Source organism: Phymastichus coffea, unplaced genomic scaffold (genome assembly GCF_024137745.1).
Source record: "Phymastichus coffea isolate CEN01 unplaced genomic scaffold, Cenicafe_Pcof_1.1 PCOF00165, whole genome shotgun sequence".
Taxonomy (NCBI): Eukaryota; Metazoa; Arthropoda; class Insecta; order Hymenoptera; family Eulophidae; genus Phymastichus; species Phymastichus coffea.
This window is the reverse complement of record NW_026706976.1, coordinates 176,231-196,577: the sequence shown is the minus strand read 5'-3', so window position 1 is coordinate 196,577 and position 20,347 is coordinate 176,231. Positions and strand designations below refer to the sequence as shown.

The window sequence follows — 20,347 nt, the reverse complement described above, 5'->3', positions numbered from 1 at the left end:
AATCCACGGTGGTGGTGCATTTTTTTTGCGTGCTCTCGCGATCGATTTTCATGTAAATGCGATAAACAGAGAAACACCGGCTTCTACAGCTAAATCACGGTGCACTGGCCTATCTCTCGCCTTAGCCTTTCTCTCTCTCTCTTTCTCGAAAACAAAACAGTAGAGATCCGATGCTGAATAAAACATGCTTGGAGTGAGTGTACCCACATGTTACGTTGGGTATGTCTCTAGTGACGATACGCCCGCGGACGCGGGGTGCCTCTCCCTCCTCTACGCTGGCGCACTGATGTAGGTCTGCTGACGATCGAATGATAAAGAATACGACGTTCTAAAGCTTCGTCTACGCCCGCGATCATCCTTGAGCTTTCTTACCAGAAGCTCATTTTGATTCGACTACGTGATGCAGTTTTTTTCCAGCGAACTACGAGTGTATCGAATGATGGGTACCGTTAGAAAAAGACAAAGTTCTTTAAAATGAGAGAGAGAGAGAAAGAGAACTCTGAAATCGGTGGAAAAGCATTGCAAGCTCTGCTCGGCAGCCTGTGAGGGAGGGACAGTAGAGTACGGCGATGGGCGAGCCGCTTTATCGACTCTCTCGGCGGCAGCGGAGGGCGGCAAGCAGAAGAACGCTTGCGCCCTGACTGCCTGACGCGTCTGGCAAGTGGTGCTTGCGCGCGCGTTCTCGCCATCCACCAACAGCAGCAGCGGCGCAGCAGCACAGCTCTCTTGTCGTTCGTCCTCGCGCGAACAGGCAGAATCATCCTCCGCTCGTTCCGACGGCGGCTAACAAATTTTTTTTTTTTTGTTAATCGTCGTCGCGAATCGCTTACTTTTTTTTTAACGTCGCGCGAGTGATTTAGTGCGCGGACGAGGAACAGCAGCAAAATAACACAAAAAGGAAAAGCGGCGCAGTACAGACGAGAGAGAGGCAGCAACCCGTTGCAGCATGTGAGTAGCCGACGACATTTTTCTAGCGAGCTCGGGCGAGTGTGGGGTGAGTTCATCTCTCTCTCTCTCTCTCTCTCTCTCTCTCTCCCTCTCGCCCGATTATCGACGTACTTGCTTGTTCGCTACTGCTGCTGCTGTTATCGCAATGTTTCGAGGCCAAATTTTACTTATTCGTGAGACAAAATTCCTTTTGGCTGGCTGACACTGCGGCACCCAGGAGGGTTTTGTTGAATGTCGGGGCCGCCCTCGTTACCTCGATTGACGTATGCCGTGATTATATTGCCATCTTTCTCGGTAGGCAGCGATGTGCGTTTTTCAACACACACACACACACACACACAGAATTTGCTTAATGAATAATTTACTCAAAGCACTACTCATCGTATGTGCGACAGACTTTTGGGTAAATCGCAATGCGAACCTTTGCTGCTACGCGTACGCGACGGTGGATCATTGATTTTTCGTCTTTTTTCGTTACGCTGTCGGGCCGGAAAAAAAATATGTGAATAAAGGTCAACATGTTAGATGTGTTTGGTTTTAAACGTGGCTTATCACTAGCAGCAGACGTCGTTCTTTAAAACCCGGTGAGTTGGAAGTGAAAAAAAAATAAATAAAAAATAATTGCTCAAGTCCGCCAACCGAAATTTCGTGAATAATAGTTCGGCATGCTGTAAAAGTTATATCGGCACGTACGTGAGAATCGGAAATTGTCATCGTTAGTTGTTGACAATGGCTAATGAAAAGAGTAAAGCCGACAATTATGCACGATCACGTTGTGGGAGCAAGAAAAAGGAGAAACATCGAAAGATTCTTATTTAAAAAATAAAAAAGCTAGCGAGGGTCACAGAGAGAGAGAGAGAGAGAGAGAGAGAGAGAGAGAGAGAGAGAGAGAGAGAGAGAGAGAGAGAGAGAGAGAGAGAGAGAGAGAGTAGTCGATCGATAGAGAGTAGGTAGGAGGGGAAGTTGGCTGTGCGAGCGTTTAACGAATCTCGAGTACACACGCGCGCGCAAGCTTGAGGAGCAAGAAGAGGAATAAAAAGGAAATAATGCGGAGGCAAGGCGGGAATCGAGGCGTCGAGAAGAGGAATAGCACGCGACACAACGAGAAGACGCCGACGGGTGCGTTCGAGGCGTAATTTCAGTCGCTCGCTTTGCGCTCGTCCCGATCGATTTCTCTTCCCAGACATATACACGTGCGCGCGCGCGTACGCACACACACACCAGTCGACACGCCGCAACACGTCACTGCGAATTACCAATAAAGCGCAAGCACAAAACACTTGTATCCTTGCAATGACGACAGCCCGAGGATTATCGTTTGCTGCTGTTGCTCTTATTATTTGTTAATTTAGTGAGAGCGGACGAGCTTCGATTAAAGCAATCTTATTTGCTCGAAAGCTTCTTCTCTCGTATCGCATTGTCGAGAGAGAGAGAGAGAGAGCCGAATCGACGTGGTTTGAGGTTCGCTCTGCGAGTTTTTTTCACTGATAACGGCCAGAGATGTAACGCCAACTCCACGCTGATATCGACTGGATTTGTCATCTATCGTGACGTTCGTGCTATTTGTGCGTCGCTCAAGTAGAGCATTCCGAATGATTATAACTGCTTGTTCGATAGAGGGTAATTGCGAAACTCATTTTCATCTACTCATGAGTTTTAGTTACGAGACGGTGTACTTATTTCTTCAAATGTCATCTAGAATTAGTTTTTGCAACGACATAATTAACAGCTTTCTTTCTAGCGACAACAGCGCAAGACATGTTTGATTAGAAGCTCGTTTAAAAATATCGGCATGAATTCGAAACGGTGAAAACGAGCTGCGCTGGATCAGTTTTCTTGTGCGATATCATCCAAGTTGTCTATTATTGAAGTGAAAACATCAATACTGAAAGTCTGATTATTATTGACGCCCACTAAAAGGATCTGCCAGTGCTATTCTCATTGTTGCTGCAGAAAGAATTGAAAGAATATCGACAACCGGCTAAGTTACAATTATTATCTCGCGCGCGAGACATACATTACGGCAACAGCGTGCTGATTATTAAATTGAATATATACGGAATAAGGTACGCAAGTTGAAGTTGAAACGAAGAAGGAGGATAGGTTTTGAAACGAATACTAAACACGTGTCCTACCCGCATTTTCTATATTTAAATAATCGATGAAGAAGCAAGCATTTCGTTTCATGTCTTATGTAAATTGTTGAAATAACTCTTGAATACAAATTACTCGACTGAGCAGTGTTTTCGAGCGACGAATCCATCGGAATAGTTATGACGCACTTGAGACGAACTTTGCGCTGGGCTTTTATCGACTAGAAAATTGAACTCGGTAGATTAAAGTCAGGGATTGTCCGTGTGCGAAAACACGATTGACGCAGCAGCTGTGTACAATATCTATCTAAAAAATAATTCATTCCCCATCACGAGCATTTTCAAAATGTCGCAGATTTGATGAAAGGCGAATACTAGTTTACCGTCTCTGACGACACAATTCGCACATGACCCGCCATTGTTAATGTTCTGAATCGACGTATTCGTTTAATCTCTCCTTGTGTGCCCGCATTCATGTCATTTATAAAATAACAATATCCGGAACTACATAAAATTGAGGGTTTTTCTTCTACGCGCGCCTCTACGCATATTCTTTTGGCATTTCACAGCGCTAAACTAATGAATCATCATCCGGGTTGTTATTTTTGCGCAGAGAGATAGAAGAAGAGTAAGAGTTCATTCGAGGCTAAATTTAATTAGGAATTGCGAGCTCATGTTTGTACAATAAATGGAAAAATACCATTTTATTCTGTTACATATTATTAATTATTTTAGTCCAACTCCCTAAGGTACGTTTATATACAAGCTGTTGACATGTTATATGTGGACGAAAGATAAATTTACACAAGAGGCTTGTTACTATAACATTAGTTTCCGCATTCGCCATCGTGTTCTATCTGAAACGGAATCCTATAACTTCAAAAAATTGATATGTGTTGCATTTCTACCGATTCATGTTGTAATTTCCTTTACATATGGAGTATGAAAATACGTTACCTCAATAAAATGTTCAAGGAAATCACATTAATATTCTACTGGCAGTGTAAAAAAATGTGTAATAATTTTCAATGAATGGAATTTTAACGAATCTTAATCTAAGTAACGACTCCAGCATAATTGAACTTTTAAAGCATTACGCGACGCCCATGCTGCAGAGAAATTTATATCGTTCTGAAATATTATTTTACGCGAAGTCGCAATTGCATTGAAGTTTGAAACATTGCTATGATATTAATTTGATGTAACATTTCAACCTACAGGCCAATAATAGTAAACGAAAATAAAATAAAGAAAACCCGTTGCTTTCATGTTACGAATAAGATGAAAATGAAAATAGATGGAATGTATTGAACTGTAGGTCCAGTCAGGACGCTTGTCATGACTATTCCGCACAGATACATAATGGGCCTATGAAAAACGAGCGCAGTTCCCGAAGAAACAATATTGATGGGAATATCAACCGGGAAAACTAATGATAAACATTGGTGGAAACGTTTGCAGGGCTACCGAGGGTGGCTTAGCCCCGGGGACAGGCGCTGATGCGGCGCCAGGAGCAGGGGGCGGCGATGGGGCGATCGTTGGCGGGCCGCGAACGCCCCAGCAAATCGCCGCCCAGAAAAGACTACAGCAGACCCAAGCACAAGTCGACGAGGTCGTCGACATCATGAAGACGAACGTCGAGAAGGTCTTGGAGCGCGATCAAAAGCTCTCGGAACTCGACGATAGAGCAGGTGAGCGTCCACGTTTCTAAGCACATATATGCGTATGGACGTGCTATGCGACGCTAAAGCTGTCAATTTAATTATCAATGAAGTTTCATCGATTGCGCCAGGCCAGCCGGCTGCAAGGCCGTTCGTTTCGTCGACGCGTTAATCAATATGCACTATCGCGTTGAACTTTCCCTTTGCTTTGCCGCAATACGTTTCGGGGCAAATTATAGCCACGCAAATGATTTCTCGCTTTGCTCACGCTTACGTGCCCGTTGCGAGTACTGTACTCTCTGCAATTTCCGTGCGTTCCAATTTGATAATCCCACTCACCAAGCAAAAATGTCTCTTTCACTAAAAGAATTCGCCTCGCGTATTTGCTTAACCAAGTTCGTGGCTCTTTTCGCAGATGCTCTTCAACAAGGTGCGTCACAATTCGAACAGCAAGCTGGAAAATTAAAAAGAAAGTTCTGGCTACAAAATTTGAAGGTAATTTTTGTATTATTTATTTAACATTTTTTACATTTCATATTTAGATACACTTATTTATTGTGTGCAGAAAATCTACATTGCGAAGTTTAGTAGAATTTTATGAAAATTTGTGGAACATTTTAATATAGACAACGATGACTTTATTTTGAAACGCATTCATTTTTGTATTCTACTTAGTAGTTCTGTGTTGCTGAACGATATTTTTTATCAATTCCAGATGATGATAATCATGGGTGTTATCGGATTAATTATCCTTGCCATTGTTGTTGGTAAGTACAATTACTGCAATTATACTGCTTTGAAAAATATTGGTCACATAATTGTTCAGTGTCGCGAGTTCAATGTTATGTATACGTCGATGTACCTCGTCGTACTTATCACTGACCAAATCAGACAATGCTCGAGTCTGACATTTGAAAATTATACCCAGGTGTCAATTTTACCCATCTCGACTTATCTTAAATAATGCAACGTTGACGATTTAGAAAAAACTTGAATCCTTACCAGCATGTTACTATCATGTCCTGATCGAATTTTTCTCTATAATTTGTATTACTAAACTTGTGTCGCTTAGTGAGCGATTTTGTTTTCGCGGTCGAATTGTAATAAAATATTAATAACTTTTCACTTTTATTGTCTATGCTAAGATATTCAGATATTCTATAATTAAATTTTTATGGTTCAACTCAATGATTATTAAACTTATTAAATGCTTCTGTGATGTACGCTTATTGAAAGTTGTTCAGACTTAATGTTTGGGTATGCCAAATTCGATTTATATATTTATACATTCGTTGTATATGCCACTTCGTGCTTGGTATCATAATTATAACTTTATATAAAGTAACGTGCATATATGTAGAATAAAATATGAGCTGTGATTTGATAACATTCTTAAAATACTTAATTATGCATAGAATAATTTTTTGACTGACAGCCAAAGAAGTATTAAACGAAGTAATATATAAATAATCAATTGCTGTGAAATCAATTAAAAACTCATTATAAATTATATAAAACTACAAGCAACAATTTTGATTCAAATTGAATCGAAAGTTTTTGGTTTTTGTTGGAAATAAGTTGCAGAGAATATAACAAAATAACATTCATATTTTGTGATGAACGCAGTATTGATCATAGCAACAATGATAATTGTTGCAAAATAATTGAAATAATGAATTTGAAGAGTAACTTCTATATTTCTTTTTCCGTTTAGCAAACTTCATGTAGGCGCGCTGATTGGTGGAAGAAATTTGTGTATGAGTGAGTCAGGTAGCAAACGCGAAATTGTGTCTTTATTTTTGCTGTGTAGGTTGTTACTTTACCTGTAATTTGAAATTCTCTTGAAATGAATGTTATATATTACCGTTTTATTTATTACGACTTTCGACATTTTTTTTAATTCGTTAAACAACTATTTCTTTTTCTAAAGGACAGCCTTTTTTAGAATTCACTCAATCAATGTATACCTCTTTCATTTCTGTCAATTTTATACATAGATTTGCTGATGTTAACTCTGTTGCTATCTGTCTCAACATGTCTATAAACACTACTTTTATAAAGAAATTCCCTAATTCGGAAACAATTGTAATTTACTTTGGTATATATTATTTGAAATTATGAGTTTTAATTTATTTTTTCTGTAGGTTATCCATTTGTTGACGCGTTGTTTGAAAATAATATTTAGATAAAAGCATGATTACTATTTGTAAAATTTTATGTTTTCTAGAGTATAAATTGTTTTAGAAAATTTAGATTTCCAGTACTTACGGGTTCTTTTGATCCTTTCGAATTGGGGATTTTCATGAAAGGTAATCGAATACCTTTCAGAATAATAACAATTACGACAATTTGTACTTATAAATTGTACAACTTTCAACAAATTCTTAATTTCTGAGCTGTTTCCTCACAGCTTTGAACTTCACGAACAATACTGCTAAAACTTACAAAACAACATATAAAAACAACTTAATTCCAAACATATCAACAATTCAAAACGAGTTAACAAACCACAAACAAATTTTATACAATGCAGTTGTTCAGTCGTTATTGTATAAAAATGACCGACTAAAAATTAAATATTCTTTGCGAATTTGCTAAATGATTATTATAAATAACTCACATGTAACACACAAAATAGTATATATAACAAGTTTAGATGTTTATACTATCAACCAATACATTGATCAGATAAACTGATATATACAACGAAAAATATGACGCTGCGTTTGTAATACTGCCTATGATGTTGTTATGTGTCTGTCTGTTTCTACCAAACTTCCCATTCCGTATTCCGAAGTTAGTCCCAGACGAAGAATGTTTGAAATTATTTGACCTAAATTATTCACAAGTTTGAAAAAAGATTTTTAAAAAATAAAAAGTCTAAGTGAAATGTGGTCGAATATTCAGATATTCAAAAATCAATACACTACAGTGGCTGTTTTTATGTCATGAAACGACAGAAAAGGAAATTTTATTTATATAACAGTCAGTTCTTTATCCTATCGATCTGTTACTCTAATTCTCATTTATCAACTCTCAAGTACTCTTCTATATACGGTAAGCTATATCCGATTTTACTCAATACTTCAATATTTTCTTTTCTCTTCTTTCTTCACAATTTTTTTAATTGCATAATTATTTTATTTTTCTTTTGAAACCCATCATAAAATCTTACAACTTTCACCACTACATTCATTTTATCCAATAAAGCATTATTAGTAGCTATTTATGCGCTACAGAGCTGAAATGTATGCATTTCGATACGATTCAAATTTGATCGTTATGAAATTCCGTAAATAAATTGCAATTTCAGAACAAATTTTTAAATTGTGGTTTTGTTGGGTCAAAAAAAGAAAATCTATTTCTATTTTATTTCTTTTTTCGACCTACAGAATTTTAAGGCATGTTTTTATTAATACTACAATTTATCGTAGAATAAAAATTATGCATTCAACATTTTTTACCATAAGTTATATAAAAAATTTCAACAAATACACTTTTAACGTACTGGGACAATCTTCGATTACAAAAATTTCTTTAACGTATCATTATTGTTTGTAATAATTTATTCGAGCGTTTTCAATATGTAGATAGACTAAAACATGCATGACTTTGACACTTAGTGAGATATGCATGGTTCATTTATTACATATCATGCGTTGTGTGCTTCAACATATGTACATTACATATATGCTTTTTTGCTGTATTATGTTTCAATAAGCATTAAATAATATTTAAACTATTATTTGTAAATTTTTTAAATAATACAGCAGTTACAGAAAAGAATTGAAATGCTGAATGAAGCATTTGGTCCTTTTTTAAAATTTAATTTTTTTGATTGAAAAAATATACTGCTGTAGAAGCAACTTCAACTTTATATATAATAGTCACCCACGTTCGATTATTTTTTTTAGTGATTCGTTTCCATAGATAAATTATTTGAATCGATATAAATATATTGTATAAAAGAGCATGCTTTCATTTCGTTTATTAGCAAGGCTTTTGAGTACCTATATGCAATTAATATAATGTTTGATGAATACGCGTAGTAAATTTTGTGTAACAGCATTTTTATATCTCTTAAATTCGCTATAATGCGTTATTTTCAGCAAGTACTACTGGAGGCAGTGATGCATCATAGATAAATTAAAAAAAGAAGAAAAGTATTAATAGGCGCGAAAGTGATATCTGGATATACTTATGTTTTAGAAAATAACGAATATGTTATTTATGTTACTCGTATATTTTTCAAAATTATGCATTTCATTGTAAAAATAAAAAAGAATTATTTTATCGATTTTATTTACGTTATATTGAAGAGCACAAAATTTCGGTACAGAATATAAATAGTTAGATACTTAAAAGAATAATATTAATGTACTAAAAGATTATAGTAATGAGCGTCAGCCAGGTATGACTTCCTCACCTTTTAAGAAAACACGAAAAGAGCAAAATTTGTCAAATAATACATCAGACAACTGTAGCCAAGAGACGCATCAGGACAAGATTATTTCAATTTTGTTATTTAAGTACCAAAAAATGCCGATTTCTTTGTCAAACTTGTAATAAAAGGGCTTTCGTAACTTACAAATGTATGAAAAACAACGATTCTTATTCTATCATTTTCTAATTGTTTCTCGTGAACTCGTCCATTTTCGCGATTCTTTCGACTAATTTTGAGTATTGATATACCAATGAACTCATGTTTTTGAGTATACTGAAAAAAATTCAGTTAAAATAAATCAGTAACTATAAATTGGTATGTATTTGACAAAAGATGGGCGTGTTAACGAATTTATTGAAAAAGTTACCCAGTAAATGTACACAATAACATTTTTGAAATTTCATTCTATCTATCAAAACTTTCGAATAAATAAGATTCTTTTCACGAAAATAACTATAGTGTAACTGCCACTAAAGTCGATGTTTTCTTTATCAATCTTTATTAACACTAATATTCTTGCATTATTCATGAACCGCTACCTTGAATGAGAACCGATTTCAAATGGGTGAATTAAACGAGAAATACGTGAGAACTACACATTTTTGTTTGTATCATAATTATATTGAATTACATACAGTTGTTAGGATTGCAAAACCTATTGTTCTATTGTGCAATAAAGTGTTAGGATTCTCTGTAATATTAAAAAGAAAAATTTCAAATATATAATGAGAACATATTGTTATAGATACGAATACTGTGGATTTTTTTAATTGTCATCGATGAAAAGTAATATAAGAGAAAAGTTGAGACAAATAGGAATCGGCGCTGCATTTTGTTGCAAGTATGTATGTGTGTATATAAAATGCATAATTCGTTCGTGCAATTCACCTTAAAAACATTTTAAGCATATTCGTTAGAATTAATTGATATATGCTAAACGTTCGACTCATCTTTCTTTGTGAATGTACATTTAAATAAATCAAATACATTATACGCATTGAAAATAATAAGACCTTCTATTATGCATAACGCAATAGTATGTGCAGCGAAAGATAGCGTAATGTCAAAAGTAAATACACATGTAAATGATGACAGTTGTATTTTGCTTCTTTCATTTAAAAATGATTAGCTATCAAAATTCCTACTTAAGTTCATTAATACCTACAGATTTTTAGCTTTCCTTCGTTGCAATGTGGATGATCGCGTCAAATATCCGTTGACAAGTGATCACCGATCCTACGAAACGAAGCATGTATAATATCGAAAAGAATCATTGTATGACCCTTTAAGTAAGACTTTGAAAATAATCTACCAATGTTATACATACATGTTAATATTATACTTATATATAAATTTACGGTAATGATAAATCTTGATAAAATAAATAAAATCTCTCACTAGTGAATGGAAAAAGCGTTTTATTAGATAATTTTCTGTGTTGAAGACAAGTTCTTAAGTACTTCTTAGTGTGGTATATCAATCAAATTTTAAAGGTTACTTTTATCAATTGAAAATTATCTAATAGGTCGCTTATTATTAAGAATAATGAGCCATTGCCTGAAAGAAAGAAAAATGCTAAATAAACGTTCAAGCGAGCAGGAAGATTTCACTCACTTTCACTAAATCTATTCTATGGACGAAAATGCGACAAGCTTATCTGATAAAATTTGAAAAATTGAGTTAAATATAATAGAGCTTGAAATTGATGAAATTTGTATGCAAGGATATTGGATCTGAAAATGTTATTGTTACGAAAAATCGACGATGAAGGACGAGTTCCAAATTTGTCGGTTCAATAAATATGTTCATGAAATTGAAAGAACATGTTAAGTAAATGTACATTGCGGAACAATGTGAAAGGAATAAATCAGAAAATCTTACAATTTCCAGTATAATTTCATAAAATTCCTTCCAAAGAATAAAGATACACACATATATATATATATATATATATATTTATGTAATAATCATGCTTCTTTAATAGTATGATTAATCCACTCAATTTCGTGCAGTTAAAATATGATTTTTAACGGAATCTAGATAAAATAAAATATAAAAAATTAAATATAAAAAGATAGAAGTATTGCATACGTTCGTGGTAGAGATGATCTCAATTTGTAAATTAATTTAAGAGAAACTCTAGAAATAAGTAACAACTATTTACACTCATCGATATCTAGGTAAGAAATAATATTTTTTCTTGATCGCATGATCATTTTTTTCATGCATGCTTTTTTAAATTTAAATTTTTATGACAAATTTGAGTTTATATTATAGCTCAACAACCAACGCCAAAAAAAACACGATTAATACACTTTCAGTAATAAGACAAGGGCATTCATATCAAAAGTTATATATTTATTTCATCATTAGATGCACATATTTTGTCATATTATAGTTCTTTTAATTGAAATGTGAAACAATTACCCAAGTTGGTGTTTGCAAAATTTTCCAGTAAAAAGGTTTGAGACAGACACATAACACATTTGTATGTGCAAACGAACTACGGACCATAGCAACTCTGACAATAGGGTTCTAAATAAACATTTTTTCTTATATTGAAGGGATAATTTTTTAACAATAATAACTCGACATGTATGTTATTTTATGGCAATATTTTTCTGTTTTGTTATTGAAAATAAAAGAATAAGCACTAATTCGATCATATACCTACTATTTGTATGATAAATAACCCGAACCCACACTATCTATCTATATCTCTTAATCTGCTTATAACTACAATACTTTGGCAATAAATTACTTCGAGCATTGAAGAAGATGCAAATTCTGACAGATTACGGTTGTCAATATGTGTAACTTGGGAGGCAACTAAATAGTCTCCAAAATGAATTTAGAGTTCGTAAAAATTGATAAAAGTCAATTTTGAATTGATATTAAAAATTATTCATCAATGAATGAAGTAACGATTGCAATTTCATGAACAACATGTCTATTTATTACAATCCCTCAAAAACAATAATCAAGATGACTGCTAATTTCTACCTATTGAAGAATAAAATCATAATAATGTTGTGTTATTTATGTGCTGTACAGGAAAATTGATGCCGGAAGAAACGCATGCACCTCAACCGCCGATGTATCAATACCCACCACCAGGTCCACCGGCCCAGGGCCCACCTCCAGCCCCAGGTGGAGCTGCTCCTGCTGGTCAACAAGCTCCTCCGGCAGCCTTCGTCGGTCCGGCCAGCCTTCTCTAAAGACTATCCGGTCAATTGCAGCACTGACGCTTTTCACCTACGTCAGATCGCATCCTAGCTGTTTTTCTTGCGTAATGCTTTGTCACCACGAAGAGACTCCTTCTCGGTGGTGGGACTCTCTTCGATTTGACATTTTCTTTTGAATTTTGGATGAGCTCAATCGTTACATTTTGTTGTGTCAATGCGAGAGACATGGAGATAAGGTGCTCGCTTGGAATGGACGTCAGGCTACGACCTTATCTCGGATTTGTCTGGAGGAGCTGTAAGGCCACGGATCGATGATTGATTTGTTCTGAATGGATTTCTAGTTGGCAAGAGATTCGTTCACACCAGACTAATCTTAGTGGCTATGCTCGGGCTTGTTATTTTTCCTTTCTTATATAAATGTACTAAACACAGAATCAACGGAAAATCTTTAATAAGCACATTCAACCTCTGGAGAATGTAAAACAATCGTATTAGGAAATGAAAGGCAAGACATTTCCTACACATATTTACATTCTTTACGAGCATTTGATGCATTTCTTGTATTATAATTGACCAATTTTTATTGTTCTCGCAAAAATATCAAATGATAAAGTACAATGTTCATGGAAATTAAGATACGATTGCTCATCTAAAATTTTGCGAGCATTTAAAAATATTGTTTAACTTCATTGACGTATTAAGAATGATATTTTACACATATTCGAAATGAATTATATAATGAGAAAATAATGAGAAAATAGAAACCTCCTATATACCATATACAAATAGGGGTAGATTAAATAACGTGAAATACACACGTAACAATTGCTTTATTTACTAAACTTGTTTAAATTTAATAATAATGAAAACTACTTTAAAGTATGCTTCTCAATTGAGTACATTGTAATCATAGTTGCTATTTTCTTATTAAATTCCCGAATAAAAGGTACTACTTGCAGAATTTCAAAACAACTAACGTATATATACGTTTCACTCACACAATAAACTTTTTTACACTATATAAAGTTAGTACCTCAGTATTTATTTCCAAAGTCTATTCGCATCAATAATTTTTAAATTCTTTCGAAGTTTTGAATAAATACCGTATCAATGTTATAATGAGCTATTAGCGCTCGATACAGCATAAACTTATAAGATGATGTAATCTGCGTAATCCAGTGAGAAAAATATAAATGTAAATAATTACATTAGGGCAAAATTATTAATAAAGAATAAAACTGAAGGTAATTCAATAATATACTAATACACAGATAAGCCGAATGTTCCAAGTTTCAAAAAAGAAGAAAGTGTTAAGGTGCTGTAGTATAACAATAAGAAAAAAAGGAAAAGTATAGTAGACAATTTTTCTGATTTATTTCCTCAAATAAAAATATTATCTAATAATTATCCAGCGATTAAATCAAGTATTTATCTTCAGAACTCTTGATCGAACACTGTAATTTTAAGGATTAGAAACTATCACCTACGAATATTCTTATATAATTATAGAAGATAAATTATTAAAACGGGATTCTTTGCATCATTGTATGATTATTACATAATACTTGAAAAAGGCATATTTTTCAAAACTTAAGATTAATATCTTAATCAATAGAAAGAAAATAAACAAGCTTAAACATAGTTACTCGATATTATTTAGATGAGTTTTAGAGCTTTCTTTTGACCAATAATACTACAGTATAAATCTAAACCTTATAAATATACTCTCTTCTAGGCCTATAACACTATAACTTTAAAAATATCCAATTTATCATAAAAAGAAAACTTATGAAATGATTGCTATTTGCTGAAGTAAAATGAAACTTTCTCACAATATTGTGATTGATCGCTGGCTGATTCAATTATAGAGAATAAATTATATAAATAAAAAGTGCTACTATATCTAATGAAATTAATGCCATTTCGTTGATAGTTTCTATAAAAAGAAAACAATCAATTTTAATTAATCGCCAGATGTCGTTCCTGGCTGGAAGAACAATGTAAGTGCTGACGGAAATTGAGCTGCCCGCAAAAGATTATTGTATACCTATATGAAAATAAAAATATCACAAAGATATCTGTTAGTGTTCTCGAGTTACCTTTATCTATTATTTTTCATTCGTCTTTTATATATAAACGCTTCAACAGGGAACTTTGTCTATTTTCACATTAGAACTTTATTGGACTTTGAATAATAAATACCAACATCATTATTTTATGAAAATTTTGAATATTTTGAAAGTAATACTTTTTACGAATTTAAGGTGATTTATTTATTAAATTATGCTTGTAAGTGACAAACTTTTGTAATCACAAATAAAATTTTAAAAGTTTGTTTCACTGGATGTCTTCCCAATAGTAGCTATTTTATTGCAAACATAGATGGCACTACTTTTCATTTCTTCTGTTGACTACGTATATTTCTCTGATAAAGAATATCTACTTCTATTTATACTTATCGATGTAAGTCAGCCGACATAAGAGCGAACAATACGACATGTTGTATGATTGTAGTTAAGCCAAGTTGTTTTTGTTATATTATAATTTTTTTATTTAAGTTTTGTTGACTATAAATTAATGAAAATTTTGATAAAATGTTGAGGAAAAGTAGGCGTCTGCTTAATCATTTACACGTTGTGAAAAGAAATTTCTATCAAGAGGCTTCTGTTATTGGTACAACACAAAATACCAATTCATCAGAATATCAGGTGAGTCAATTTAACATATGATTTAAATTTATTACACATTTTTAATCTCACAAGATCAAGAGAATATGCTCTTTACTGATAAATTTATTTATTTCATTCGTTAAAATATTTATCGAACTTCTATACTAAATTTACTTATAAAATTTTTTCAAATAACTTTTTAATATTTATATTTTTAATAATATTTGTTATGTATTTGAATAAAAAATATGTATGTAAATTTTGTTTTGAATAAAAAAATTTTGTTTTGAACTTGTTCTTAAAAAGCTTTTAACACTCTGTTAAATGTTTTAGCTGACAAAACTGATTTTGCCCCGAACCTCTAATCAGTTAACGAACGACTGCTAAATAAATCGAACTTCTCTCGATCTGAGTAATTTTTATTTTGTCACCGAATCTAAAATGGTAACATATTTCTAAAAATACGCTATACATGTTCGATCTCAATTTGTGTTGAAAAATTAAACACGGTGTTCGTATCGCAATCACACCAAAGTGATGGCTAAAGTGATCCCCGTGAACAATCATTTAGTTATAAAATCTCGAAGTCTTGGAAAAAACTCAATTTTCTATTTTTAATGACTAGATTACCTTAGCCATCGTTCACCAATTTATATATAATACAATAAATCAAATTTTATCATACTATTTTCTAGAGAAACTGTATATATATATGCCTGGCTGTATTGAAATAACTGTCTGCAATCATACCATATACTTAAATAAGAATGAACATTATATTGATCAATATAGATTTTTATTTTTTAATTTATTTTTTAATGAACGCGTTACTACTACACAAAGTCGATTATTTTGTTTTTGTTCATTAAGACTGATTTCTACTCGTGAGACATTATCATAATTTTATACACAATTCTAATCGAGGTTGTTAAATAAGCTGTTCTATGTTTTTGTTACACTTTGATACAGTCGAATTGCAATTTAATTTTAAAAATAACACTGTAGCCTACCACGTGTCTGAGGTGAACCGCGTCTTTTTTATTACCCGTTACATGCCCCTTCTTCTAACGATTATACATGCAATGTGGAGAATGTACCCTCTGTCGATTTGTCGAGGCCATCGCAAAGAAATCTATTCTATAATAATTAACCGTGTATAATATGTTTTCAGCCTTTCAACAATAAAATTACATCGAAACGTGTGTAAAATGCTATTTGTCGATAACACAAAGTATACGTACAATCCGATATTGTAACATGGATATTCATAAGCTTTATATAAATTCATCACTCATTAAATTAACAGCTTGAATTTTATGTGAAAGAAATTCAAAAGCTACGTGTGAATGGAAATATAATTTTGAATGAAAAATTGTTATAATTTATCATATTCTTGACTTATAATTATTAGTGTTAATAACAAATTTCAAAATAAATATTCATTTTGTACGGTCATACAATAAGCTTAGTCTACATGTAAAGCATAAAATGACATTCCTTTCAAAGTTCTTTTCATTTTAAAACTATCCACAGTAAATGATAGTTTTCGAAATGAAGCAGGCCACTATTTATAGTTGATATGTATTTCAGGAAAACTATGTACAAATGAAAACTCTAGTCGATGAATTAAAATTAAACGTTAATAAAATACTTGAAGGCGGAGGAAAGAAAGCTAGAGAAAGACATATCAGCAAAGGAAAGCTTCTACCGAGAGATCGTATTAACGCTCTTCTTGATGAAGGATCGCCATTTTTAGAATTTTCTCAACTCGCCGGATATGAATTGTACGCAGAAGAACAAGTTCCAGCAGGTGGTATAATAACTGGAATTGGTCGAGTCCAAGGGTAATTTGCATAATGCAATTAAAAATTATAAAACCTAATAATATTAATTGTGAAGAAAAACAATGAAATCGACATTAATTACAGGACTGAATGCGTTATTTTAGCGAATGACGCAACAGTAAAGGGCGGATCATATTATCCAATCACCGTTAAAAAGCAGCTGAGAGCTCAAGAAATAGCACAAGAAAATAGGTTACCATGTATTTACCTAGTGGACAGCGGTGGAGCCAATCTACCAAGGCAGGCCGAAGTTTTTCCTGACAAGATGCATTTTGGACGAACATTTTATAATCAAGCAAACATGAGTGCACAAGGGATTCCACAGATTGCCGTCGTATTGGGAAGCTGCACAGCAGGTATATCTCTGTCTTTCATACAACAAATTCTCAAGAGTAATTGAATTTGTATAACTTTTTCCTGGCTGAATATTTTTCTGAATAGTATTATTGTTTGAAGTATGTCGGACATTATTATCTAAAATATGTTTTATAGCGACTTAATTTTCTTCTTTTACATTGTAGGGGGTGCCTATGTGCCTGCGATGGCTGACGAAAGTGTGATAGTCCGTAATCAAGGCACCATTTTCTTGGCTGGGCCACCTTTAGTCAAAGCATCAACCGGTGAAGAAGTGACCGCCGAAGAGTTGGGTGGCGCAGCTCTACACTGCGAGTGAGTTTAGCTCTTTTGTTCGAACTTGTTTCTCATGAAAAAGCTACTAGTAAATTATGCTTGGTAATCAAATTGAATTAGCCATTTGGTAAAAATTTTTTAGTTGATGCTATTATGAAAAATGTCAGATTCTAAATAAGCGTTATTATATTTCTTTTTTTTGTCGTGAAGGAATTGACAATTTATTCTATTTTTGGGCAAAAAATTACGGTAAAGTTTTGCAGTCAAGTATGTAATACAAAATATGTAATACAAAAAATGTAATAGAAAAATATTTTTTTGTAAATTTAGAAATTTTATTTCAATGGTTTCATAATATACGTTTATATATCCAACTTTTCAGAAAATCTGGTGTAGCGGACTACTTTGCCCTTGACGATACACATGCACTACATTTAACACGCCAAATCGTGTCCAACCTGAATCGGCAGCGCAAAGTGGACGTAACAATCGATTGTGATTACAAAATTCCTAAACATGCAGTAGACGAACTTTACGGAATCGTTGGAGCAAATTTGAAACGTTCATTTGACGTTCGAGAAGTTATAGCCAGAATTATCGATGGATCGGCCTTTCAAGAATTTAAAGCACGATATGGAGATACATTGGTGACTGGTTTCGCCAGAATCCACGGCTATCCTGTGGGTATCGTTGCCAACAATGGTGTCCTCTTCTCTGAATCAGCCTTGAAAGGTGCACACTTCATTCAGATGTGTGCTCAGAGAAAGACACCTTTGCTCTTTCTGCAGAACATTACTGGTGAGCATTTGGAGTTAATTTATTAATGCTCACAATGTTGGGATCAATATCGGAAAATACACTGGATACTTATTTGAGCTCTGCAACTTGTTCTGGTGATTTTCTTCGAATAGTGAATCTATTTATAATATCATTCATTTCAATTAATATATTAAATGTGTTCTTCTTCCTTTAATAGCTGGACAAGGTTTCGTAAAAAGATCTCATCAAGTGAATATGATTAATTTTTTATTTTAATGATTGTGTCTTGATTTGTATTTTTGATCCATATGGAGGTCCTTTTAAATTAGATGTTTGCTTGATTAATGCGCACATTCTTGATTTAATATCTTTGTTTGGTAGCTTTATTTTTACTGCTAAAATTAAATGTGAATTTGAATCCCTACTATTCATATAGACTGCATGCTTTAGCGTGTTACCGATTGTTCTAACTGAATATATTTAAGTTAGAAATTCTATATAGTTACGTTATCGAATATTTATAATAAATATATTATCTTTGGAACAGGATTTATGGTAGGGAAAGAAGCAGAAGCTGGAGGTATTGCGAAAAACGGGGCAAAGATGGTGAATGCAGTTTCCTGCGCTCAAGTACCCAAAATCACTGTCATTATTGGCGGATCTCACGGAGCTGGAAATTATGGTAATTTATGCAACTTTCATACTTAACTTTTCTTAGCTATGTGCGTGCTTTCACCTTGCACAAAATCCCCATAAGAAATTTTATGAATATTTCAAAATTATTATTAATAATACTTTTGCCGATACTAATTAGGAATGTGCGGAAGGGCATATTCGCCTAGATTTTTGTATATGTGGCCAAACGCCAAAATATCTGTCATGGGTGGCGAACAAGCAGCAGGTGTTATGGCTCAAATTACAAGAGATCAGCGCAAACGAGAGGGAAAAGAGGTGATTACATTTTTTGAAAATATTCGTTTTATTTTCAGTGGAATGATATTTATGATATATGTTTGATTGTAGTGGACTCAAGAAGAAGAAAATAACTTAAAAGATCCAATAATCAAACGTATTGAAGGCGAAAGCAGTCCTTATTACTCAAGTGCTCGGTAAAATATAGAAACTTATCATTCATTACATATTTAAATAAAAATAGTTAGAATAACCTTATTTTTTGTAGCTTGTGGGACGACGGAGTAATTGATCCACTAGATACAAGAACTGTTGTTGCTCTCAGCTTATCAGCAGCATTGAATGCTCCGATTCCATATAGCAAATTTGGAATTTTTCGAATGTAAACTATGTTCAATAATGTTGATCGACATTAAGTGATTTGTTACATAGTTTTTATTTTTATACTTTGTGTGGCTGAACATTCCATGTGTAAGTGCAATCACTGTTAATTATTTGAAATAAGCATATATAAGTGTTGTATAATTTTTATTCAATTCATTAAGGCACAAGTCAATACTGGGCCAAATAGTATGAAACCAACTATACCATTCACAAGTAAATTAAAACAACAATCGATTTTTTTCTTTTATTATTTATAATTGTTGATAAAAACTTATTTAAGCCTATTCTGACAAAATTTGTTATTATTTAAATCTGAGTTTGCTAATCAATTTTACAGGAAAAATTATTAAGAAAACCTTTGTAATATTTTTTTTATCAAAGTTAAGTTTGCTTGGAATTTCGTCTCGACATCTATACTTTCCATCATGCGATTGTTTATAATGGTTTCACGCTAACAAATTCAACTTCGACAAACAAATATTATATAAGTTTTCCGTAAAATCGATCAGCATACTTAGATTTTTAAGATAACAACTTTTGTCATAATTTACTTAAATAATTTATTACGAACGATTGCAAATGACAAGATAAAATATACGGGTAATTTTTTCCATTTGCTTATGAGTAGTATATTAATGATGCTATCTGGTCCAGTTTTAGACTAGCACTTAACGAGTTAATTTGAATCAATTTTTTATTGTATTGATATATGTAAGTGTGATGAAATAAAATATTTTTAAAGTCCTGTTATTATGTATTTTATTACATTTTTACCATATATAGAACGAAATAATAATTATTGAAAGTATAAATATTGT

General features: G+C 33.2%; 2 protein-coding genes across 5 annotated transcripts; both read left to right on the top strand.

The window, feature by feature from the left end:
* Positions 1 to 619: 619 nt before the first annotated feature.
* LOC131673047 (neuronal synaptobrevin) lies at positions 620 to 14,453 on the top strand. Of its 4 annotated transcripts, none has more exons than XM_058950702.1 (6): positions 624 to 948; positions 4,503 to 4,732; positions 5,118 to 5,197; positions 5,418 to 5,469; positions 6,417 to 6,472; positions 12,201 to 12,337. In XM_058950702.1, coding segments are annotated over exons 1-5 (378 nt in total). In that variant the 5' UTR covers positions 624 to 946; the 3' UTR covers positions 6,431 to 6,472; positions 12,201 to 12,337. The 4 variants fall into 4 exon arrangements, with proteins under 4 accessions (XP_058806683.1, XP_058806685.1, XP_058806686.1 ...); XM_058950703.1 differs by lacking the exon at positions 12,201 to 12,337 and adding an exon at positions 8,812 to 11,137; XM_058950700.1 differs by lacking the exons at positions 6,417 to 6,472; positions 12,201 to 12,337 and adding an exon at positions 8,812 to 11,137 and having other exon boundaries at positions 620 to 948.
* Positions 14,454 to 14,822: 369 nt separating this feature from the next.
* LOC131673027 (methylcrotonoyl-CoA carboxylase beta chain, mitochondrial) lies at positions 14,823 to 19,547 on the top strand. Its single transcript, XM_058950662.1, has 9 exons — positions 14,823 to 15,039; positions 16,591 to 16,844; positions 16,929 to 17,200; positions 17,366 to 17,513; positions 17,857 to 18,272; positions 18,781 to 18,915; positions 19,048 to 19,184; positions 19,257 to 19,342; positions 19,414 to 19,547. The coding sequence occupies exons 1-9, from the start codon at positions 14,926 to 14,928 to the stop codon at positions 19,529 to 19,531; spliced, it is 1,680 nt and encodes a 559-aa protein (XP_058806645.1). The 5' UTR covers positions 14,823 to 14,925; the 3' UTR covers positions 19,532 to 19,547.
* Positions 19,548 to 20,347: the final 800 nt, after the last annotated feature.